This window comes from Canis lupus, chromosome 7 (assembly GCF_048164855.1).
Source record: "Canis lupus baileyi chromosome 7, mCanLup2.hap1, whole genome shotgun sequence".
Classification (NCBI taxonomy): domain Eukaryota; kingdom Metazoa; phylum Chordata; class Mammalia; order Carnivora; family Canidae; genus Canis; species Canis lupus.
In genome coordinates this window covers 15,018,894-15,045,699 of record NC_132844.1, presented here as the reverse complement: position 1 = coordinate 15,045,699, position 26,806 = coordinate 15,018,894, and the positions used below count along the sequence as shown (strand labels likewise).

The 26,806-nt window shown below is 42.1% G+C and overlaps 1 protein-coding gene across 5 annotated transcripts in view; it reads right to left on the bottom strand.

Moving 5' to 3' along the window:
* The window catches only part of FAXC (failed axon connections homolog, metaxin like GST domain containing), a 78,530-nt gene that overhangs the window by 25,232 nt on the left and 26,492 nt on the right, over positions 1-26,806 (bottom strand). For all 5 annotated transcript variants that reach the window (XM_072831989.1, XM_072831990.1, XM_072831992.1 and 2 more), the window contains one exon: positions 24,440-24,663. In XM_072831989.1, coding sequence (XP_072688090.1) covers positions 24,440-24,663 — 224 coding nt within the window. The remainder of the gene's footprint in view (positions 1-24,439; positions 24,664-26,806) is intronic.

Below are 26,806 nucleotides of genomic sequence, written 5' to 3'. Positions count from 1 at the left end.
ATGTAAAAGTACTTTGCAAACTAGAAGGTATAATAATGTAAAAGTACTTTGCAAACTAGTACTTTGCAAACTAATGTTATTTTTAACATTAGAAATAATCTTCTACTCATCACCAGTAATGAGAACAAGTAGTGACTGTGGACAGAACCAGTCCAACATCTCTCCCACTGTAGACATCCCTTCTCCATCCCTTCTCCCACTTTCCTACTACAAATTCCCCAGCGCCAACCCTGCTAAGGACGTCTCTATCACTTCTTGGGCAGGACAGACTATTCTACAGTTAGTTCCTTACATTGAGACAAAATAGAACACCTTAGAATTTCTGCCATTGATCCCAGTTCTTTCCGCTGGGATCACACAAAGAATTTATGGCCATATTTATCCGTTCCTGGGAAAGTAAATCTCCACTAACATACTTCTAAAGCAAAAGCTGACCACTTTGCATATATATCACGATGGCATCGTGGGTAGAAAGTTTACTGGAGGGCTTTGGAAATAGCTACAGAAATGAACTTCTGACTCACATCTATTCCCTCCCTTACTAATTTTGTTCCCATTTTGCAGTGGTCACTATCAATTCTCCTGCCATTTAGTTAAATTTCCTATAAGTGGCAGAAGAGAAAGGGCTTTGCTAGAAAATATAAGTTCAAGAGAGAAATTAAAGAAAACAGTCAAAAAATGTTCAAGCTCTCATTTTTCTCTTAGTCTAAGAAATAAAGGGTAATTGTGTATTTCAACTATGGGCTTCCTTATACTTGAGCACTGATATGACCTATAAGCAGATAATTCCAGTGAAGTCCATGAGGACATCGCTCGTATTTCTAGTTGTCCTTCCCTCGCCTTTAATTAACTGGTAATTTGAGGAAAATTGAGAAACAAAGATTTTTAATACTTTCCCCAAGGATAGCATAGGTCACAGACTCTTACCAGCCAACTTCAAAGAATACACGTTAAGCTCTTTTTCTGCATATCAATTACCAAGAGAGCAAAGCTGCAAGGGAAAATAAAATCTACTTTCTGTTCTCTTACACTCCTGATCAGACTCTCTTTGTTGGGCCACTTCCTTTAAAGAGCTCTTGTTCACATTCCCAGCATATCCTAAAATTGCCACGTATGTGATTCTTTCAATTATGCAGAAGAAAGGGGTTACTATCCTATTTGTGAGGTTATTAACCATCGGGAGATAGACCAGAAGAGACACCGGAATTTAATCCCTCCTCAGATTTAACTCTGGGAAGCAACCAGATACTCCTGCAATTTTCTGTAAGATTCCCTAAAAGAACACACGAAAAGAGTTTTTCTCAGCTTGTATGAACTATCTTGACCCTGTCCCCACTGACCAGCCAATCATCTCACCTCTTCCTCTTTGCTGATGCCCCACCTCTTCGGATTCCCTAAGACGAGACACAAGTACATCCCTTCCCCACTACAAGGAATGAGTCGCACTTGCTCTTTTTTTTTTTTTTAAGATTTTATTTATTTATTCATAAGAGACACAGAGAGAGGGGCAGAGACACAGGCAGAGGGAGAAGCAGAGTCCCTGTGGGGAGCTCAATGTGGGACTCGATCCCAGGACCCCGGGGCCACGACCCCAGCCAAAGGCAGATGCTCAACCACTGAGCCACCCAGGCATCCCTGCACTTGCTCTTCTATACTTCAGCCCTCTTAATGTGTCTGAGCACCTTCTGACCTCTACCCACCCAAAGCCTCCATGAGCATAAACTCTAACTTTAGAAAACTGGGATAGAGGATTTGCACATGGTTGTAGGGGAAAAAAACTTCCCACGTGGGAAATTCAGAAAAAAAAAAAAAAAGTATTCCTCAGGAGGAGGCAAATGCCAGCTCAGACTCACATCATAGTTTATTATCATTAAACAGCAGCTCCTGGAAGTCAGAACTACAGCTAATATCCCTAACGGTGATGTAATGTTACCGACTCACCAATGATTGGCCTTATTTCTCTCTTCTTGAAGTTGCTGCAATATTGTTGCTTCTCAGTTCTGCTACACACTGGACTGAAAATCTGAGGGGTATAAAAGTCACATGGGTTCCCCAGTCGCCCCTTCCCAAGTATACCTTCTGAGGGTAAAGAATATAAATCACTCAACTCAAACTACATCCCGGGAGAGTCTTTCCCCTTAATTTCATTTCAGTCTTGGCTGCCCTGTATCAGGGCAAAGGAACCAGTTGTTCCATCTCTTTATCCCATAAAGACTATCTGGTAGCTCCCACAAGTCTGGTTTGGTCAATGAAACAACACATCAGGCAAAACTCAATGCCACATCAAAATTTAAGTTCAGGGACTCCTGGGTGGCTCAGCAGTTGAGCGTCTACCTTCAGTTTGGGGCGTGATCCTGGTCCCAGGATGGAGTCCCACATTGGGCTCCCCGCAGGGAGCCTACTTATCCCTCTGCCTGTCTCTCTGCCTCTCTCTGTGTGTCTCTCATGAATAAATAAATAAAATCTTTAAAAAATTAAGTTCAAATCCTTTTATAAGGAACTTTTACTTATAAGAAAGTTGACTAGTAATAGATTCTCATGGTTTTGTGTTTGGCCATCAGGGCCATGCAAGCAAACTCCACAATCCTGAAGAACTTTTGTTCATTTTACGGATCTCAGGTTTCACCTCAGTTGGAATCCAGGCTCCTCAACCATTTTTGAACATCAGACCAAGCACCAAAAACTGGTAAAGATCTTTAACCTCCAGAACTGTTTAGGGCCCACTCAGAGTGATGAATCTTACTCAGATTCACGCACTAGGCACAGATCCCTGGGGGTGAAATCAAATTGCTACAGGCTTTACCTTTAAAAATCGGAATCTGGGGGCACTTGGGTGGCTCCATCAGTTGATTTCAGCTGAGGTCATGATCTCAGGGCCATGAGATCGACCCCCACGCTGGGCGTGGAGCCTACTTGAGGTTCTCTCTCTCCCTTTCCCTCTGCCTCTCTACCCCTCCCTTTATAAATTAATTAATTAATTAGTTTTTAAAATGGGAATCCTGTACATCCTTTTTTAAATTTTTAAAATTTTTTTTAAAGATTCTATTTATTTATTCATGAGACACACACACACAGAGAGAGAGAGAGAGAGAGAGAGAGGCAGAGACACAGGCAGAGGGAGAAGCAGGCTCCATGCAGGGAGCCTGACGTGGGACTCCATCCTGGGTCTCCAGGATCAGGCCCTGGGCCAAAGGTGGCGCTAAACCGCTGAGCCACCAGGGCTGCCCTCTATACATCCTTAAATGATATACCCATGACTATGCTAAACATCACATCAAAATTCTGTGTGATGCTCAGTGCAGGACTGAGTCTTTATCCTACTTTAGAGGAGATGTTATTACTCCTTTACTGAATGCTTTTGCCCACATATCCTGGCCATTAAATGGGTTTAAATGTGCCACATAGCTCTCTCCCTAGAGAGACTGCTTTCTCAAAGATCACTAAATCCAGAGACAGAAACCTCCCGTGTGGCAAGCTCTATTACTTTGGCATTGATACAGATTTCTTCAGTGCCAAGATGAAAATAATCCTTTAAGAATCAGAATGGGCAATAATGATAGCATCTTGAGAGAAAGATAAGATTCTACTTCTAAAAGATGTAAAAACCTTTCATTTAAATAACTTGAGGCAACTGAGATCCAATGCCTGCCACCTACCATTGCAGGATAAGCACTCTCCTCTGCTGACAACCTGGCTTCACTCTTCACAACTCAGCAGCAGCTGAAAGAGTATCCTATTCGGGTTAATAGGATTGGAGCTATGTAGGTGTACTTATTGATTGCCGAAAAACCGTTTACCCCAAAACTTAGCAGCTTAAAACAACAAACACTTATTTACCTCACAGTTTCTGTGGGTCAAGAATCCAGGCAGCCTCAGCTGGGTGCCCCTGGCTCAGAGTGTCTCACAGGATATAATCAAGAAATTATCCAGGGTGGCAGTTATCTTTCAGAAGTCTTTTTATAACCTCGTTTTGGAAAGGATATCCCATTGCTTTTGCCATATTCTATTTGTTGGAAACAAATCAATAAATCCAGTTCACACTCAGGGTTAGGAGATTACACAAGAGGATGAACACCAGGAAGCAGGGAACACTGGGGGGCATCCTGGAGGCTGTCTACAAGGGAGGAATCTATCAGAGCTACATTCAAAAGTGCCTGGAGGTTAAATATCATGGTATCTGTAATTTATTCTATAATGCACACCAAAAAGGAAAAAAAGAGCTGAAGCAAATATGACAAATTATTAACAACTATGAAATCAAAGTGATGATTATAAAGCTATTTGTTGGACTACTATTGTACTTTTCTGTGTGTCTGAAAAATTTCCTAATTAAAAAAAAACCAAGACCACCTGATCTTGTTCACTAACAATGGATCAAGGGGGAAAATTGCATCAACTAAGCTAACTCGTATGTTAATGTTAAATTATAGCACTTGGCAGATGTCCCTCAATATTTAAATGGCCCATACTCACCACCCTCATCTAACAGGTGAATGAACTCAGCTACTTTGGGCTTATTTGGTTCCTAGAGGTCCTGACGGTATCACTGGAATGGTTCCTTGTGACTTTGTCTAGATTGTGAACTCAGTGAGAAATCATACTAGACGATGAGCCCTACTTCAGTGCTAACACAGTACCTCCAGTACCCAGCCCAGTGCCCCGCACACAGTAGGTACTCAGTAAATATATTTTTCAGAGAATGGCAACTATTTTATAATACCTTGCCCTTAAATCTTTTGGACCAAAGTTATCCCTCCCATACCTGATGGCACAGAACTCTAGGATCTAGAACTTGGGCCCAACCAAGGGCTTGTATAGGTATTTGAGCTAATAGTTGTTGGTGAAGAACTGTTGTGGCCCAGTCGCAGGCTGCTATAGCTCACTGTTCCATGGAGGCAAGATGGCCTTCGAACCAGGGATCCCAACAAGTCAGGGCCTTAAGTTCTCATGAGAGAACATCCAAGCCTGGATCACCCGGTTTTTAATGCAAGGAGAATTCTTTTTAACCAACAACATGGAAGAGCTATAATCACCATAGAATTAAATGTAAAATAGCTGACTCAAGCAAGACTAGCTAAAGTTTGCCCTCAACTTCTCCGCTCCAAACGAACTTATACTAAACAGTGGGTCTATGGTTGTAGGGTAAGCTGTCAAAACCTTTAGGCTTTTCAAACTCCACCCCTATAATAAATTGTATCAGAAAAAAAAATATATATATATATACATAGGAACTACAGTAAAGTAGGTCCCCAGAAAAATGCCTGGGATTTGGAACAGCAATTCAGTGTTAAACCTTGAGCTTTTATTAAGGAAAACTTTTACAAATGTTTACATTCAAAACCCTGTCTATAAGGGGCTCAGTCCATTGAGCATGTGGCTCTTGATTTCAGGGTCATGAGTTCAAGTTTCCTTTTTTATCTTGGTAGCCAAAAAACTCAAAGTTAAATTGGGCCCAATTCCAGGAATAAACTCACTCCAAGAACATGATTTTTTTCACTTGGTTTCTAAAAGTTTTATGTGATGGTTGACTATCCCATCTCTTATCTCTGGATTACCTCAAATTCCTTTTGGAAGCTACTATCCATTCAGCAAACAGTTACAGAATGCTTACTATTTACCAGGCCTTCTGTTAGGTACCAGGGCCAGAGGGAAGCCAGTCAGCCAATTTCTTCAAAATAATAATGTTCTCAGGTAAGGATGAGGGAAAGCCCAGGTGGAGGGGCGGGGCATAGAAAGAGCCTAGACATGTACAATATAGTATTTCCATGAGGGAGGTCTGCATGAAATGAAACAGGAGAGAAAAGAAACACCCAATGTAGGTAGTGCCAGGGGACTGGAGGAGGTCGAGGAGACCATTAGGAAAATTTCTAAGTAGAAATAAAATTTGAGGGGCATCTGGTTGGCTCAGTCGGTTATGTGTCTGCCTTCAGCTCAGGTCATGATCCGGAGGTCCTGGGATCGAGCCCCACATCGGGAGAAGTCTGCTTCTTCCTCTCTGTGCATGCTCTCTCTCGCTCTCTTTCTCTCTCAAATAAATAAAATCTTTATTTGAAAAAAAAAAGAAATAAAACTTGAGAATCAGTGGAATGAAGCAAGGCAAAGGAGACCGCAATCTGAAGGCATAGAACCGCAAAACAGCAGCGTGTGCTACTGCGATCCCAGGGTCATTTGGCGTGGGAGAAATAAATGTGCGCGAGAGGGAGAAGTGGGAAACCAGGCGAGGCTAGAGATGTGAGTGGAATTCAGGTTGTAAAGAAAGGGAGTTTAGATTTTAGGCCACGCGATCGGGAGCCAACAGTTCTGATTTACATGTTAGATTAAACACTAGTAAAATTAAAAAGGAAACCTGGAGGCTGGGACATCAGCTAAGAAGCTGTAGCAAAATCCAGACAAGAGACATGGGGTGCCCCCTCCTCCGGCTGTGGGGTGGAAAGGCCGCAGGAGAGGAAGGTGCTTGGGGAGCACCCCGGTGATGAGGCACAGCCATTCCCTCGGGGGGTGAACACGAACAGCCTCAGCTCTAGAGACCGATGCCTGGGTCTGAGCCTGACCCCATCCTTTATCAGCTCTGCGGTCTCAGGCCAGTTGGTTAACCACTACGTACCTCAGTTTCCTCACTGGCAAACCAGGCATAGTATTACTGATGCTAATAACAATACACCTACCCTCCAAGAGTGAATGAATGAATGAGAATAGTTCCTGACTCATTTACTTCTCACCAAATCATAGGAGCCTAGGTATTGTTATTCCATTACTGGGAGGATACACACACACACACACACACACACACACACGCATACACATATAAGTACATTATATATTATAGATCATAGATATTTTGTATCATAGATGTTAAATTATACATTATGTATATAATTGTGAAAGTAGGGATTATCACATGAGGGTAAGTAATATATATATTACTATTTGTTTAAGCACATTGGCAATGCTCCATAAATGACAGCTCTTGTCAATATTATTTTGATTATATGCAAGACAGCTCTGGATGCTTGGGCTACAGGGACTAACAGAACAGACAAGGTCTCTGCTCTCCTGGAGTTTACATCACATGGAGCGATGATAAACAAATCAATCAGTAAGTGATAAGTGCCATGCCGAGAATTAGAGAAAGGTGTCGTGCTAGCGGGTGACTGACAGCTGCATTAAACAGCTCTGTTGGTCAAGGAAGGCTTCTCTGTGGAGGTGGTATTTACCCAGAGTAATGAATGTCAAGGAGGATCTAGCAACGCCAAGATTTTGAGGATGAGAATGGTAGGCACAAGGAATGGCTCAGACAAATGTCCTATGGTAAGAACAAGCTCGATGGGTTTGTGAAGCAGAGAGAAGACCAGTGTGGCTGGCATATAATAGGCAAGGGTTTAGAAATGAGATTGGTGGGGTGCTTGGGTGGCTCAGTCAGTTAAATGTCCTACTCTTGATTTCGGCTCAGGCCATGATCTCAGGGTAGTGAGATCAACCCCTGTGTCAGGCTCCAGCTCTATGCTGGGCATGGAGCTTGCTTAAGATTCTCTCTCTCTCCCACCCTCCCTCTGGCCTTCCCATCCTTTCTCTCTCTCCCTCTGAAGAAAGAAGGAAAGAAAGAAAATAAAAAAGAAAGAATAATAAAATAATAATAAATAAATAAATAAAATAATAAATAAATAAATAAATAAATAAATAAATAAATAAATAAATAAATAAATAAATAATAAAATAAAATAAAAAAGATTCTCTCTCTCTCTTCCCCCCTCTGGCCTTCCCATCCTTTCTCTCTCTCCCTCTGAAGAAAGAAGGAAAGAAAGAAAATAAAAAAGAAAGAATTGGAAAGAAGGTTCTGCAGTATAGGGCTTTGAAAGCCAGGTAGGAGACAATGGACAAGGAGAAATCTAGAATGACTTTTTAGCATCCCATCTGAATAACTAAATGGATGATGATGCCATTCCCAGGGAGGTCACAGAAAGGCATGTTGGTTTGGTTGGGAGGGTGAGGAGTTCTTTCAGGATGTGCTGAATTTGAGGTGGCTAAGGGACATCTAAGTGAAGATACAGAAAAGAGCTGGACTCTGGATGGTGGGGGATGGAATCCTAGGAACTATTGCAGGGGCCAAGGGCAGGCTGCCCCAAAATGTGCCACTTTGGCCTATTGATTATTTTGTACAACAGTGACGTGAGACGGCCTGTGCAAGCACACTCAGCCCCTCCTCCTCGGCCCCCAAAGCAGGAAATAAATCTCCCACGTGGAAGGCATCCTCCCTGAACCAGAAGCTAAGGAGAGTGTCTCTTTCCCACCAGAGGCAGGAAATTTAGAGCAAGAGGGCTGTGTCGACAACCAGTGTTTTTACTAATCTATGACCTCAGCCCAAATTCTGTTTAGAATTCCTTACTAAATGGCGCTCCCATGGTTTTCTTTTTCCTATCGGTTCCTCAAAGATTGATTGTCTCGTTGTCTAAAAAGTATTAAAAACTGCCTGCCTTGGTCATTTCTTTAGATCTCAATTTCATTACTAGGTCGCTCCGCACATATAACTTTTTCTCTTCTCTTGCTAATCTATCTCAAATAAATTTAATTTTTAGTCCATCTAGGAGACCTTAAGGATAAAAAAGAATAGGGCAGCCCTGGTGGCGCAGCGGTTTAGTGCTGCCTGCAGCCCAGGGAGTGATCCTGGAGACCTGGGATCAAATCCCACGTCGGGCTCCCTGCATGGAGCCTGCTTCTCCCTCTGCCTGTGTCTCTGCCTCTCTCTCTGAATAAATAAATGAAATCTTTTTTAAAAAAAATTGTAAAAAATAAAAAATAAACTCCCATTCATATATATATATATATATATATATATATATATATATATATATAGGATAAAAAAGAATATCTCATGCCGTTTGCCATCAGTATTTAAGGAACCTGCGAAGGAAAAGCAGGAAAGAAGGGTCAGACAGATCCAGTAAGTAAGGTAAGGGCTAAAACGGTGTTCAGCGGGGGCCTCTGGCTTCTCCCAGATGACTTAGTTCAAATCTAAGCTCCACCACTTACTAGCTGGGTGTTCCTGGGTAAAGTACCTCTTTGTGCCCAAATTTCTTCATTGAGAAAAGATCATTACAGCTCCCTGCTCTGCGGAGGGTCTGCTTCTCCCTCTCCCGCTCCCCTTGCTTGTGCTCCCTTACTCTCTATCAGATAAATAAAATTCCTAAAAAGAAAGAAAAACAAACAAACAAAAAAACTAACTGCCTGCTCATTTTGGTGGGTTATAGCCAAGAACCGGGGCATCACCTAAAACAGCAAGAGACTGATGGCCCCTCACTGGGTGCCTGGGAATCTATGGAGTTGAAATTGGAGGATGAAGCCTCCAGAGACAGAGAGCTTGAATCCCTTGTTCTTTTTTTAAAGATAGATAGATAGATGATGATAGATGATAGATAGATAGATAGATTAGATAGATAGATAGATAGATAGATAGATAGATAGATAGATAGATAGATAGAATAAGATAAGTGATAGATTTATTTATGAGAGCGAGTGTGCATGCGCACAGGGGAAGACTAAGGGGGAGAGAGAGGGAAAGAATCTTCAACAGGCAGAACCTGGAGCCCAGAGCCCAGAGCCCGGACTCCAAGGCGGGGCTGGATCCCAGGAACCCAAAATAGGGATGTGAGCCGAAACCAAGAGTTGGTTGCTGAAGCAATTGTGCCACCCAGGCCCCCCTATTTTTTGTTCTTCAACACACCCAAGACCTGGAGGAGTGTTTTTAAAGAAGGGAGAGGTTTATATTGGTAAAGTAGGAGGAACCTGTAAAGAAAGTTGAAGAGAGAAAAGAAAGAATGTGAACCCAAACTTCCTGAAGAGGGAAAGAAGGGAGGGGGTGGGACTCCGCAGAGCGAGGCTGACCAGGGGGACGGGAGCCCTGCTGGATGGGGAAGGTGAGGGGATGGGGGATCCTACGGATGAGAACAGCTTCTATGATGGAGCTCAGAGGAGGCAGAGAGGCAGTGAGGTCAAATAGGGGGAGGGGGGCTGACAACGTGGTGGGGTGGGGAGAAGATGAAGGAGAAAGGAGGCTGAGGCTGAGAGGCAATCCATTATCAAGTGTGGGAGTGAGATGGGCTACCCAGGCTGCTCTAGGACCTTCGGAGGTCCTGGTCCGAAGTCAATAGTCCCAGGTGCCCCCTGAGTCTGGAGCTGGCCTCGGGGAGGCGGTGGGCAGTTCCATGGAAGGAGCAGAGGTCCTTCCTCTGCAAGGTTGGGTTCGAGGCTGGAAGATGTTGGACAAACACCCACATGAGCACTGTGGATGCCTACAGTAGGGTCAGAATGGACGAGGAAAACCATGAATCAGACTGTCCATCTGCATGCATCTTTAAGATTCCAAGCAAGACTGAGAAAATATTTGCTTCAAATATCACTGAGTAGATCTGTGAGATATAAATAGATCAATTACATTTTAAGGAAACCTCAAATTCAGTGGAAAAATGGACAAAGAATTGAAACGGCTAAGTCACATAAGAAACAATTAGGACAAATAAAAAGGGGAAAATAATTCTTACAGGTGATTAAGGAACCAGAATACAGAGCAACCTGAAGATAAGAGTTCGTAATGAATAAAGTGGTAAATGATTTTTTTCTTTTTTCTTTTCTTTTTTTCTTTTTAAGGAATCAGAACAGTTACTGGTAAGCCTTCAGTGAAACTGGGATCTCAGTCTTTTTTTTTTTTTTTTTTTTTTTGGGATCTCAGTCTTTTACTGGTCCCTTTGTAAAATCTGTGCTTCTCTTTTGGAAAACACCATGGCAATGCCTAGGAACAGACCTAACCATGTTCATAAACTTTCACCCAGTAATTTTACTCCTAAGTCTATTTAAAGTAATAATTCCTCAAAAGTAAAGCACGTTTAATTTTGGCATTTGCTTTTTTAAAAAAAATGAACAGAATACAAAGAGATGTGTACATCAGAAATGATATTTCCTAAAAATATGCATGTGGGAGATACAGGGAAAGAGAAAACTGTTACTGAGTTAGGTGATACAATGATGAAAAATATCTACATTTTCCCCCAATGTTTTAAATGCTGATTAGTTTTTTTAATATAAATTGAAAATTTTATGGGGATCCCTGGGTGGCTCAGTGGTTTGGCGCCTGCCTTTGGCCCAGGGCTTGATCCTGGAGTCCCGGGATCAAGTCTCGCGTCGGGCTCCTGGCATGGAGCCTGCTTCTCCCTCCTCCTGTGTCTCTGCCTCTCTCTCTCTCTCTGTCTATCATAAATAATAAATATTTTTAAAAAAATTTTTTTAAATTGAAAATTTTAAATAAGAATGTTGGTGGGTTCACCAAGGACTTAATGCATGATACATCAGGTCATCATTTATCTATAATTCCTCCCTGAGTTAGACAGTCTGATTCCATGAATTTTATGCAGGCAAATCAGCCCAAACAGAACACAAATGCGGAAGGGCTTCTATATCTGGCAACACTAGGAAATGATGTGTACTGTAAAGATTTTAAAAGCCTGTTATCTAAAGGGTGCTATCTTGTGAATTTTTCATTCTTCTAATCATTCAGGACTGGAACCCTGAAATTTTAAATGCAAAGTCAAAGACACTTCTCCCAGAGGAAGAAACAGCCAGCATGCCCCCAGAATAGAGACCAGGTCGCTTCTGTCACAATTATACCAACCAGTTTGAGTTGTGAAATAAGCTGCAAAGATTTCTAAAAACTCAGTACTCATTAGCATTTAATTTTATTTTGCTAAGTCTTTTTTTTTTTTTTTGGTCTTGTTTTCATGAATAGCCAATGTATTTGTACCCACTGAGATAGCAACAATGAGAATGGAAAAGAAACAAGCCACAACCTGGGCCCCCGACTGCCTAGTTCCCTTGTGGGTGCAAACACCATGAGCAGGACCCAGCCCCACTAGCCCCTGGCTAGCCATTCCTCCCTCCTCCCTCTGAAAATCTAGATTGGAGAGGATGCCTGAAAAGAAGAGTTGATGCCATTAGTGGGCTGCAAGCAATTCAGAGTTACTGGATAATATGTATAGCCCTTTCAGAGTAAATCACTTCCACTCAGGAGGTGAGTACAGGATTCCTTCCTATAGGAGCTTGTAAAAAGCTTAGGCACTCCCTGGAGTCAATATAGGTAAGAGTAGAATTTATGGTTTCCAAGCCCAGGATTACTGTCCCTGCGTGTGATCTTAACAAGCCATCAGTGCAAACATTCCAAAGTTGTACTAGAGCCAAAGAAAAGCATCACCATTAGCTGAGCAGCCTGAGACCCACTTCCTCACCTCTCTGACCCTTGCTGGGCTTTCTTATCTGTAAAATAACTTGCTCTCAGGGGTGTTGTAAGATATAACATTTTGAAGATGCTGTCAAAAATGTTTAGTGTATCTGTCTGAAAGTCCAGCACCATGTGCACAGACCCAACCAGGATTACCCTGGAGACAAAAATGAATAGGCTCAGCTTGTTCTGAGTTTTCTCCCTTTTGATATCTGCCTAAACCAAGGCCGAGTGCCTTCTTGGGGCCCCTTCCATGATCTTTACCCACCCAGTCCTCTTCCCAGCACCTAGCACCCAGGCCAGCCCTTCTGACCTCCCCAGCTGCCCAGATTACAGACATATTTGAATCACCTGCTCAGTTGAAAAAATACCTTTCCCCAGACCCCACTCCCAGAGATCTGAATAATCTGGCCTGGCATAGGGCCTGTGCAACTGTGTTTTATAAGCCCCTGAGGTGATCTAATGAGCAATCAGGGTTGAGAACCACCATTATGCTAGGGAGGTGCCTGTAACTTGGAAAGGGCTTAGAACCCCCATTAGGAAACACTGCTCTGAGGTTCCAAAACTTTCCTTTTAGCGTCTATTATTTTCTTCTTTTATCTGTGTGTTTATCTTTCTAGCTAGATTGACAGGCAAAATTACTTCTATGTCTTTCTTCCTCTTCCCTCTGTTCACACTCAACATATGCTAAATGTGCTCATGTGTGGTAGATAAAACCTAATGTTTCTCGTCTTTTTTCTAGTGCCTAGTCCTGAAGGCTTCCCCCGCCCACCTCCCACCCTGTCACTTTCACTGGGCGGCGCTGTGTGTGGCTGCTATGTCCCAGGCGACTCCCACCCTAGGCCAAAACACCTACTGTAATGCAGTCAGTGCTGTTTGCATAATATAATTAAACGGGGTAGGAAGAGCAGCTATTAAAATAGCCTATTCCCAAGCTTGCTTCAAAACAAAACAAAGCAAAATCCCCTCCAAAAGCCTTTGAGTGAAAAAAAACTTTAAGAAAAAGAAAGTAAAAAAAAAAAAAAAAAAGTAGAAGATTGGAAGAGAGGTTTATAAAGCGCCGGGCCCTCAGAAGGCAGGAGTGGCAGCCTAACATAAATCACAATCCAAGAGATCAACCAGAGCTCGAGTGATCTCTACTTTGGCCTCTGCCTTGTTTTGTAACTTGGAAAGCCATCTCTGCTCCCCTCTCTGGAGGATGAATATAAAATCATGAAACCATGAGAACTGGAAGGACGTGCCAGAGACCATCCCTAGTTAAAGATCTCAGCACCTGTGATGATGGTTGATCATGGCAGATGGTTGAGGCTGATGGAGGTCATCAGTCTCACCTTGGAGTAATTCCGAAGAACAGCCACTCCTACCACATCACAAGACAAGCCCTTCCAACTCAGAACCCATCTGTTTTAACGTGCTCCCTTACCCTGAGTCGTAATCTGTTGCCTCCCCCCACCCACCCCACACTCTCTTCTCCCCAAATACATCCATCATCTGCCACAACACCTAAATCAGTACCCACTTACAATATTTGAAAAAAGCTGCTAAATGACCCATACATCATCACTTCTGCAGACCATCCTCCCCCAGGATCCTCAAATTCTTGCATAAAATTATTTTGAGATGAACCCCCTTCCTAACCACCCTTCTCTGGATACACCCTGGTTCGGTCAAGTTCCTTTAAAAGATGGATCCCAGAACTTAACATTTTGTTGAACTCCTTTGTTCAACAAACACTTGCTTAGGTACTTGGTCACACCCTAGAGACAGAAATGAAAACACCAGGCCTGGCACAGTCGAGCTGAGGAGACTGCCAAACCAAATCATTAAAAGAAGGTACAAGGAAGGAAGGAAGGAAGCACCAAGTGCCTCGGGGCAAGGAATAGGTTTGCCTGACACAACGAAAGATCCAGAAATGTTTCCTTAGAGAAACAAGTGTTAATTTGAAACACTGTATTGTGTTAAACAGGCTAGGTTTTTATTAACTTCTTTGACAGCCCATCACACTGGTGACATCCTAAGACTGAAATCCATCATAATCCTAAAGTCTCTTTTTCACATGTCTCTCCCTCACCCTATATTTGTGCTATTCAGTTTGGGGACCTAAGTACAGATTTTGACATTTCTCCCTATTAGGTTTCTTCCTGCTAAGATTCAAAGCTTTGATTCCTAATTTTCCCACCCAGTTGTTTAGCTAGAAACATTCAAAAACCATGCCTTTGAAGTTGTCAACTGGTCACTGAGAAAAGTCAAGAACAGAGCCCCTGGAGAGCTCTCTTTAGGTGATATCAAGCCATTGATTGGCAGAGTAAAGATACAGTCACTCAACCACAAATCCACTAGTTAATCCGGGGACTTTCAAATTTTTTTCTTTTGTAGGAAAAGTTCTCTATCAAATCAAAATGCAATAGATGTCCAATATATAAACAGGTAACTAGGGAGCTGTTCTAGGTAAAACAGGTGGAGAGAGTCCAAACTGCTTGGGCTCCCTCTCGTCCCTATTGGAGCACTCAAGGAAAGTTGGTGGCACCATATGCCCCCAAGAAGCCCCCTTTGAAACCCAACCATCTTGCCCACATGAATATCATGAGAAAAAAAAATAATAATTTAAAAAAAAGAATATCGTGAGAGATGGTATCCAAGGATTTGAATAAATCAAGATATAGTCTATCCAATTAGTAAGTCCATGTCAAGAAGACACAGTAGTCACTTTTTGGTATGATTCTTTCACAATAAACCAAGATAGTTCTTTGTGAAAACTAACCATTTATTTAATAATTTATTCTAGTATTTTATTTCACTATCAGAATCTACTTCTTCCTCCCTTTTTGGAAATAGGGACAATTCCATCTACAACTTCTGACATGCTCCTATTCTTCCTGTTTCTGAAAGATTACATTCGAAATTCCAAGATCACATGGAAAATTTTTCACATCTTAGGACATTGTTAGGGCTGAGAGACTCGAATGTTACTGGTTTATAAGCTTCTTCAAAGTAGAGACCATTCTTATTCATCTTTGTTTCCCAAGAGCCCAACATTCATTTAGTGTGTAACTAATACAAAAATAACATTCAGGGGATGCCTGCGTGGCTCAGTGGTTGAGCATCTGTCTGCCTTTGGCTCAGGGTGTGATCCTGGATCAAGTTGTGCATCGGGCTCCCTACATGGAGCCTGCTTCTCCCTCTGCCTGTGTCTCTGAGCCTCTCTCTGTGTGTCTCTCATGAATAAATAAACAAAATCTAAATAAATAAATAACATTCAAATAATTAGTTTGCTTGTTAGTCTTTTAGTTGTTTGAAAATACCGAAGTGCTCTTTTGCGACCTTCTCACCTAGTTTAGATTTCAGTTCTTACCTATATAGAAGCAAATTATGAATTGAGTGCTTTGACCTTCTCCGTGTTGTCATTTAACTTTGTACCCTTAAAATAAAAAAAGTTTTAGCTGTCCCAAGCTGTTTTACAAACTACAAACCTCATTCCACTGGACTCCCACCTCCTGACACCACAGCTCACTGCTTCGCCCTTTTTTTTTTTTAAGATTTTATTCATGAGAGATATTTATTCATGAGAGACACACAAAGAGAGAGGCAGAGACATAGGCAGAGGGAGAAGCAGGCTCTGCGCAGGGAGCCCAATGCAGGACCTGATCCCAGGACCCCAGGATCACGCCCTGAGCCAAAGGCAGATGCTCAACCACTGAGCCACCCAGGCGTCCCTACTGCTTAGCCCTTTAGAAGATCCTCTGAAGTAATAATAATTTCCTTAAGTATGTCTGTGACCAAAGAGGACTGATGAAATGATACCATTCTAGAGAAAAACGCAAATTACTCACAGGTGAGCACCTCAAGATACACTAATTTATATGTGTCCTGTCTTGGTTAAACCTTCAGAAGCCACCCAGCTGAAAGAAGGGAAAGTTGACAATAGGAGTGGAGAGAAGAGGATGGGAAAGACAGCATCAAGTGCCTAAAGTAACTTCAGTCTCCCATTACCATCACAAAGACTAGGGACCCCAAACAGAAAACCCACATTATTAATAACTGTTAGATTGCAGTGTTTGGGGAACTGGGGTGGCTCAGTTGATTAGGTGTCTGCCTTCGGCTCAGATCATGATCCCAGGGTCCTGGGATGGAGTCCTGCTCAGCGTGAAGCCTGCTTCTTCCCCTGCCTGCCACTTCGCCTGCTTGTGCTCGCTCTCTCTGTGTCAAATAAATACATAAAATCTTGGGGAAAAAAAACATTGCAATGTTTCATAATCCTGTTTATAAATAAATCTAGAGACACCATGCTGCGTTAAATAAGCTAGGTTTTCATTAGCTTCCTTGATAGTCCATCACACTGGTGACAGAGAATGAAATCCACTATAATCCTGAAAGTCTCTCTTTCACATGTCTCTCCCCCCACCCTATATTTGTGCGACTCAGTTTGGGATCCGAAGCACAGAATTTGACATTTCTCCCTTTTTCTTCTTGTTAAGGTTTAAAGCTTTGATTCCTGATTTTTTGAATTATTTAATAAGTAAATATGTAAAATATTATGGCTTTTGAAACTGTGGAACTCAACTTCAGGAAGTATGTACTAGTTTTTTGGGTTTTTTTTTTTTTAAGATTTTTATTTATCCATTCTTTTTTTTTTTTTTTTTTAAGATTTTATTTACTTATTCATGAGAGACACAGAGAGAGGCAGAGACACAGGCAGAGAGAGAAGCAGGCTCCCTGCGGGCAGCCCAGTGAAGAACTTGATCACAGGACCTCGGGGTCAAGCCCTGAGCCAAAGGCAAACGCTCAACCGCTGAGCCACCCAGGCGTCCCTGTACTAATTTTTATTCCTATCAATAGAGTATATCAGCGCCTCCTTCACACCCCCACCAATGCATCACATTAAAGGAAAACAAAACAAAACAACTTTGCCCACCTGGCTGACAGAGTGGTGCCTCATTTGTTAACTTGCATTGCTCTGATTACTAAAGAGGCTGAACATCTTTCATGTATTTATTAATCATTTGTGTTATCTTTGCCAATTCTCTTTTTATGACTTTTGCTCAGTTTTCTCCTTCAAGTATTCACTTTTCTTACTGATTTATAGAAGTTCTTCAAATGGTTAATTAATTCTTTTGTCACATGTTGCAAACATTTTTCCATCTTTCATTTCCATTTTAATTTTATTTATGGTCATTATTGACATCCAGGTGGCTTTATTTTTCTCAAGAAATCTAGCAATCCAACTTTTCTTTTGTCACTTCTCCCTTTGGTACCATATTTAGAAAAGCTTTCCCAAGTTCAAGATTATATAAAAATCTCCCATATTTTAACCTGATACCATTAGGGGTTTTTTTTTTTCCATTTAAATGCTTAATCCATTTGGAATTTATTCAGGTGTATGACATAAAGTCAGGGGGACTGTACTTATTTTGTCCCAAATGGTTAGCCAGCTGTCGCAACACCATTTACTGAATTAATCTGTCTTTTCTGTACCAATTCAAAAGGGCACCTTTATCATATGCTCTGTCTCCACTTGTGTCTGTCTCACAGGGATCTGAGACTGCGTACTCCCACCTGAAATTCATGACCTTCCCCTCTTCTCCAGCATTCTCCAACTCTGAATATTTCGTTTACTAAGTGTTCATGTCAAGAATTTGGTTATTCCTAACCCCGGCCCTCTCCATCACTGCCTCTTCTCCCCACACACACATCTATCAAGTTACCAAATTGTAGTCAATTCTGCTTTAGAATATGGCTCTAAACCATAATCTTACGTCCAACTCTATCACCATAGCTTATCTTTCCTGGACTGCAACAGCGTCCTCCCTGGGCCCCCAAATCCACATTTGGCCCCTCCAGTGCATAAACATAAATAAGGTCACGCTGCTGCCCTACTTTCAACCTCTGACAGCTTCCATTCTTGTTAGAACAAAGGCCAAGCTTATTTAAGCGATATAGAAGACCTGTGTGATCTAGCCCCTGCCTACCTCTGCCTCATGCCACACTTCAGTTCTCACATGGTTTCCAACACACTAGAGCCATCTTTTCCTTCTGGTTGCTTTTCATGTTACAGCCTTCATATGTGATGTCCCTTCTACGTTCCATGCTAGTCTCCTGTCCCACAACGTCCCTCCTCCTCGCACATACACCTGCCTAATTCTAGCTTTTCTTTCAGAGGCTGGAAGTGTCATCTTCTCAAAGAAGCCTTGCAATAACTGCCCCCCACCCCACCACCACCACCATCATCACGCTAGTCTCTCCTGCAAAAGCTCCTTCCTTGCATCTAGTACTTCTCTACGTGGTACTTCTCACAAGTCTTCCCATTTTATAAATGTTTGTGACTATCTCCCTCAGGTGGTAGCTCTAGCAGCTCAGGGCTGTGCCCAACTTGTTCACCAACTTCTCTTTTTACTGTTTGTGTAACTGTGGGCAAGTCACTCAACCTTTCCATGCCTCAGTTTCTTCATCTGCCAAACGGGTGGTATTGCCACCACCATGTACCAGATTCCATCTTCTTTCTTACTTCCCCTATCAAATGATCAGAGCCGGAGATCTCTGTAACTCAGGACACACAGCTGTATTCTTATTTTCTTATATTCATTCTATCTTATTTCCCTTCCACGTCAAATTCATACCTATAGACTCAGGATTAATGGTAGAACAGAAATATATAAAGAGGCAAGGCAAAGCAGGGTTTTGGCTGATGAGTTTTGTGTCAGTTTTCACAGCATCAAGTGTGATACCTGGCACATGGCATTACATAGTATAGAAAAAAATATTTGCAATATATTGAGGAAAAGACAGGTTGGAAAATTACGTGTATGTGTGCATCTACAGAAATATATGTGTTTCAAAATTACACATAAAAATATTGAAAAGAGGGGATCCCTGGATGGCGCAGCGGTTTAGCACCTGCCTTTGGCCCAGGGCGCGATCCTGGAGACCCGGGATTGAATCCCACGTCGGGCTCCCGGTGCATGGAGCCTGCTTCTCCCTCTGCCTGTGTCTCTGCCTCTCTCTCTCTCTGTGTGTGTGACTATCATAAATAAATAAATAAATAAATAAATAAATAAATAAATAAATAAGTAAGTAAATAAATAAATAAATAAATTGAAAAGATGTGTACCAAACAGACAATGGTGGTTAGCAAGCAGTAAGTTATAAGGTTACGGTGACTTAGTTTCCTTCTCTGTGTTCTTCTGAACCTCCCCAAGTTTCTACAATTAACAAATGTTAAAAATCAGAGGAAAGGTTTTTTCACGCTTTTTTCTCAGAAAACAATGTTCTTGATTGAGTCCTGGTACATACAAAACTTGTGACCATGATAATGATAATAGCTAATACTTCTCAGCATTTTTTATGGGCCAAACACTATGGTTAAGTACATTACATAAATGCTCATTGAGTCCTCGCACTCTATGATGTAGGCATTGTTCTCACATCCATTTTGTAGATGAAAAAGTTCAAGTTGTTCATGGGAAGTCACAAAGCTGCTAAGTGGTGGAGCCCAAGATGCAAACCCCGAACCCTGGGGATCTGACTCCAGAAATCCCTCTCTCCTGTGGCCACAAGATTTCCTGTCTCCAGCCACACTGCTTCTCAGAAACCTAACTTTTCTGTTCTTGATTTTTATGTCTTCTATGCTTTTTCGATTCTTATCCCTTGGGGAAGGGATAGAAATAGGCAATATATGCAATTCTCACACGAGGTGAAAGGCATCCACTATGTGTGGTATCTCTGCTTCAAACACACACACCTGCCCCAAGGAGACGTGGGAACATGCCCAACTGGAGACTAGGCAAGCCTACGCCCATCATCAGCTCTCGCAGCACCACAAACCTCTGCTTCCTGCCCTTGTTGCAGTTGTGTTTTACACTTACTTGTTACTTGATTGCTTACTACCTGCCAGGCACTATTCTGGGCACGTTACATGTGCTCTTTTTCTTTTCAGCATTTTACACATAAGGAAACCCAGGCCTAGAGAAGTTAAGAAACTTGCCCAAGGTCACAGAGCTAGGAAGTGATGGAACTGGGTTTGATCTCTGGCTTAGAGGCATCACTCTCAAATGAATGAATGAAAGTATACTCTCTATTTTCTTTTTTTTTAAGATTTTTATTTATTTATTCATGAGAGACACACAGAGAGAGGCAGAGACACAGGCAGAGAGAGACACAGGCTCCCTTTGGGGAGCGCGATGCGGGACTCGATCCCAAGATCCTGGGACAATGCCCTGAGCCAAAGGCAGATGCTCAACCGCTGAGCTACCCAGGCGTCTCTACTCTCCATTTTCTAAAAAAACTTTCGATCTCTTATTAGGACTACTTAATTTTATTTCTGTAGGGCATGAATATTTCTCATACATCATATTTCTAATATTTTAATATTTCTAATCATATTTCTAATATTTTAATATAATCATATTCTAATATTTTAATATTTATAATATTTCTCATATATCATATTTCTAATATTTTGATTTTATTATTATAAATGGAAATTTCAAATTATATTTTCTAATTGGTTATTTGCGATATCAAGATTTACATGTTTGTAACTTTGTAAACTTTTCATCATTTTATCTTATCATGATGCATGTACTCTTTAATCCCCATCCCCTATTTTCCCCCTCCCCCACCTACCTTCCCTCTGGTAACCATCAGTTTGTTCTCTATTGTTTTTTTGGTTTTGGTTTTGTTTTTTAAAGATTTATCTATTCATGAGAGACACAGAGAGAGAGGCAGAGACACAGGCAGAGGGAGAAGCCTGCAGGACTTGACCCCAGGACTCCAGGATCACTCCGTGGGCCAAAGGTAAACTGCTGAGCCACCCAGGGATCCCCTTGTTCTCTATTGTTAAGAGTCTGTTTCTTGGTTTGTCTCTGTCTCCTTTTTTGTTTCCTTTGCCTGTTTGTTTTGTTTCTTAAATTCCACATATGAGTGAGATCATATTTGAGATTTTATTTGTCTTTCTCTGACTTATTTCACTAACCATAATACTCCCTAGCTCTGTCAATGGTATTTCAAATGGCAAGATTTCATTCTTTTCTATGGCTGAGTAATATTCATATATATATATGTTTGTATACACACACATATATACATCTCATATCTTCTTTATCCATTCATTTATCAATGGACACTTGGGCTGCTTCCATAGTTTAGCTATTGTAAATAATGTTGCAATAAACATAAGGGTGCATGTATCTCTTTGAGCTGATGGTTTTGTATTTTGGGGGTAAACACCCAATAGTGCCATTCCTGGATCCTAGGGTAGTATATTATTAACTTTTTGAGGAACCTCCATACAGATTTCCACAATGGCTGCACCAATTTGCATTCCCACCAAAGAGGGTTCCCCTTTCTCTACATCCTCACCAACGACTGTTGTTTCCTGTGTTGTTGATTTTAGTCATTCTGACAGGTGTGAGGGAATATCTCCTTGTGGTTTTGATTTGCATTTCCCTGATGATGAATGACACTGAGCATCTTTTCATGTGTCTGGTGGCCATCTGGATGTCTATAATTTTGTAAACTTACTGAACTGTCTCATTAACTGTAATTTTGATTCCCTAGTATTTTAGCTATATAATCCCATAAATTCTATAAATAATTTTGTCTCCTCCTTTCCAACATTAAGATATCATCTTTTTCAATTAATTTTTTTGTTTAAATTTAATTTTTTATTTTAATTTAATCATAAATTTTTAAACTATATCTATAGATATGTACTATTTTCAGTATCTCTTTACCACTTGCCCACTCAGGCCTAAGCCATCTGCTATGACACCAACAGAGCCATTTTTCTAAACCACGAATATGGTTCTTTCTAATACTCAGAAGTCTGCACCACCTCCATGTTTGCTGTATGAAAAAGTCTCTCAGCATAATTACTACCTTTGATAATATGGCCCCAAACTACATTTTAACCTTCATTTTGACCACGATTCCAAAATGCCCCTCACTCATAACTCCTTTTCTTATGATTTGCCCAGACGGTTCCTCCTTATTTTCTTCCTTGGGACAACTGTTTACCTTCTGAGGCCACATGACTGCCGCCTCTTCTCTGGCCCTCCCAAGCTCTCCACCCCATTTCACCCCTGCTCCTGCCATGTCTCCAGAGCACCAAGCACAGATCTCTGTCAGGGAACCTGTCACAGCCCAACCTAAACATGGGTACTCATTTAGAGCAGAGGTCAGCAAACTTCTATGGAGCTTTGGATGATGAATATTTTGGGCTTTCTGGGCCACATTTGATCTCTGTTGCATTTTTTCCCTTACATTTTAATAATGTAAAAATGATTCTTAGCTCATAGGCTCTAAAACAAACAAACAGGCCACATCTCTGATGTTCAGCCAAAGAGCCTCTCCCTCCCCAAAGGCAACAAAAGTGCTTCTCCTATGAGAGCCTAGAGTGTTCTCCAGGCCCGCCCATGGAAGAGAACTCCAGCAAACTCCTGCTTTTCAAGTAGCCGAATCAATGTCTCATCTCAGGAAACCATCTAGACTTGATGGTGTTTGGAATACTTGCCAGGTATCCAACCTAGCTACTGACAATAATCTATCTCCCATCTCACCGTAATTGGGGAAGAAGCATTTTGCTAAGTCATTAAGTGTCAGAGAAACGTGGGCAGTTATCATTGTTCTTTTCACCGTCCCCCTGCTCCCTGGTTCTCCCAACCAGAAGTGCTCCAGAAAAGTGATGATCACCCCTCCCTGGTTAAGGAACCAACACTATGAAGTTTTTAGAAAAAAACAGCACTTTACTGGCATAATCTCTGGCTTAACTTTGAGGACTCAGTATCTGGCTTGCCGGGGCTCCCCACAGTGTGAGCTGGAAAGGAAGCTGGGAGCAGATAAGCTGCTCCCTAAGGAGGAAATGGCCCACGTTCTTGTGAGGCTGCGAGTCCAGTACTGTTTCCATGGGAACAAAGTGAACTTGAAGCTAATTCTACTCACACCTCCTTCAGGCAGGCCCTTTGGGGCCTAGAAAGGCAGAGCACCAGAAGGTCTGGATAGCATCAACCCCATCCCCACAAACCAAAGCTGGCCGAGAGCTAGATCTGCTGTTGGGATCTCCACCGGCAGGCCAGGGCTCAGGGGAAGACACCAGGCCCAGTAAGCATCTGGAGTCCAGAATAGGGAAGGAGCCAGTCAGAGTGAGTCACCCTGCAGGGGGCGGGTCCTACCTAGCACAGCCCCCAGTTCCTGGAGCACTACATGGGTTTCAACAAAACAAACCCCAAATCCCACTCCCTAGAGGAGGTGAAGAATACAATACGCTCTAGAATGGAAATGAGGATGCCAAAAGATAGCAAAAGCCCACCTTCCCCAGGAGAAATACGCGGTCCCAAGGGGCCAGGTCACATGACTAGTCTCATAGAGGGCTTGGCTCCCTGCACATTAGTTGTCCCCAAGAGAAACCATCATTTCACACACAGAAGCTCCTGAATTCAAGTGATGTATTTCTGAACTGACAACTAACAGCTAAGACTTGAGCTCTGACCAGCACAGAGTCACATCGGCCCGGCCACCTCTAGCCAACAAGGTGAGCAAGGACACCTAACTCCGCTCTCGGTAGCCTTGCCCACCCGGACACAGGCTGCTCCAGGCTTCTCTTTGAGGGGCTTCCCAAGCACAGCTAAACCTACCATGGGCAATAAACACAAAATCAGAAGACTCACAACGTGCTAGTTAGAAGACGACTAAGATTACCAATGGAAACGTAGGGGTGAGAGATGCCAACGTGGCACGTGCGCCCGGAATGGGTCAGAACCAGCACTGCCAGCCTTTCTAGCAGCTCGACGTCCATGGATACACAATCAACTCTGCAAGCAGATGTGTTACCAAGCAGCCCTTTCACCCTGGCCTGTGTGAGGAGAGCTTCCTTGCTCAGAATCACCCTTGGCTCACAACACATTCCGAGTGGCCAGCAGCACTTCCAGCCAGGCAGTCAGGCCGAACCCCGTCCTACGTTCTCCTGGCATGGGCCTCGACACACTAGACTGCCTGGCACTAGAGATCAAGAGGAGAGACGCTTGCTCCTGAAAACAGGGGACTTGGTTAAATGGTGGGACTGCGACCTACGTGTGCAAAGAAACCAACCCAAATGAAACTTTAAATCAGTCAACTAACAGTGCTTTACTAATCATGCAAAAAAGTAAGGATATAAAATATAGAATAGAAGGTGTGGTACATTACCCAAAAGCCCTGCCAAGGACCGCATGTCCTTCTCCATCAGCATGTAAATCTCTTCCTCTGAGAAGCGGCCAATGCCGTGGCCGTGCATCTCGCGTTTCACAATTCCTTTCGTTATGTGGCACACGACCCACCTCAGCAGGTTACTGAAGGGACCGCCACCACTAAGAGAGAGCATCTTCCGGGTCTCATTGAGATTGTCCACCCACTGGCAATAAGCTAACGTCCTGGAATTGTGTGGAAACAGGTTACTACTGGGCATTAGACACACGTCCGCTCCACAGAGTCCATTTCCAGTGAGTGTGTCAGGAGGGAGCACACTCTGGAGGAAATGAGCCAGAGCAGCTTTCACAAAGAGCAGTCTGCATGGCACATGTTACAACAGTTTCTGGTCAATGCCTAGGCTTCAGGTCTGCAAGAGAGACTAAAACAAATCCAGATAACGATGCCATGCTACAATTCCACCAACCTCTCCTGGCACCCACCCTCAGATCCACGCCCCCACCCCCCCACCTCCCCAAGGCCGAGCTCCTGCTTCCGCCTAGGCAACCCCACGGAAAACAGTAGAAACCCACTTCAAAAGGTTTTTAGGCAGAACAGTGCATACCTATGGGGACAAGAGGAAGGAGGCACAGTGACTGCAGTGCTGGCTTCCTTGTCTTTTTTGATCTAAGTCATGGTTATGCACAATCAACTCTGCAAGCAGAGTTCTGCTTATATATGTCTTATATATGCATGTCTGCATATATATATGCAGGTATATGCTCTGTGTTAAGTAAAAGTAAGCTGCATTTTTTTTATTTTGGACAATTAGTGAATGTGGGGTTTTTTAAATGCATTTTATATTTTACAACATCAAAGAGCTTTTTCAAAAGGTTTTTGCCTTTTTGACAGAGGAGTAGGGAGGAGATATACTTGTCTGTGTTTAGTATAAACTACACAAAGTGTAAATATTATGTATATTATTTGCTCTCCAGAAAGTCTGGAGAACTGTTTCAGTTTGTTCTCCAGAACTCTAAAGTGAACACAAATACCGAAGGAACTCAGTTGAGTCATTTTTCCCATCTGGGTGGTGCTTGTGGCAAACTCTCCCGGTGTTCCCATGGGACATACACAGATAGCTCAGCAGCTCTTCCCTGTTTGCGTGGTATGCTGGCTACAGAACTCAGGCCTTGACTGATGTTGGTCTCTGAACCTGTGCAATTGCAGGAATGTTTCTATGGCTAATAGTGTTGGTAGACAGAAGTTAAAAGGGTTTTCTCCTGAAGGCTGAGAAAAACGTAGCTGTAGGAGTGCCCACATAAGATATTTTAGTTTTTCCCCATAATGAGCAATAAAAGATGTACTGACAGTCATCTCTCCTCCTATGTTGGTCGATATAGAAATAATGGCCATTTTGAAAAAATCAGAAGAGTGAAAAACATTTTTACAGAGAGAACACAAGGAATTACAATACATTATAACTACTTTTCCACCTCAATTTTTTTAAAGAAAAAAAAAGTCCCTGAAATGTTGATCATCTTATATAGTTTTATTCTTTCCAGTGTTCGTTCTTCTACAAAAAATAAAAATAAAAAACAGATTTCCCTAAAAATTTTTAAGCATTCCTGATTTAGGATTCCTGAAGTCCTACAACCAATTTCAACATAATTCTCTGTACTGTACCCATTACTCTTATTATTTTTTAAGATAATGCCTACAAATCTTGTTAGAGAGCTTTATACTTGTTTTTTTATAAATCTCTCAAAATAAAGTCTTGAGTCAAGAAATGAATTTTGCTGAAAATAGGAAAAAGTACATCGCAGTGGTAACTAATACATACAGTCAGAGAAGTCAATGGATCTTTTGATATAAAAGATCTCACATTTACTCTAGTAAATTCTTTGTAAACATGCAAACTAAATACTTTCCTGTTTGTTCTTCTTTCTACACCTGTAGTAATTAAAGTATCAATTTTCATATTCTATTAGAATAATTCAGCTCTTTGATTCTAATTGTACTAGACTGAAAGGCACACAGAAAAGAGCTATCCCATCCTTGATTATTCTGCAAGTCCATGAACTGAGAATAAAACTAAATTATCCCCAAATAAGCATAGCTAGGTCATAACAGCATTTAGGAAGCACCAAAAGAGTAAAAATGAGGAATGTGGTGGCTCCAAACTGACAGGTTGATGTGAAAAATATATATGTATTCTTCGTAGATGGATTACACAGATTTTATCATAATCATAACTGATCCCAAAGGATGAGCAGAAGCTCACCAGGCAGAGCAGAAGAGGAATGGTATGCGTGAGGAGCACTGGCTGGGGTGGGTACAGGATGCCTTGGGAAGCAGCTAAGAGTAAAGGCTGGAAGGGTGGGCCAGGAC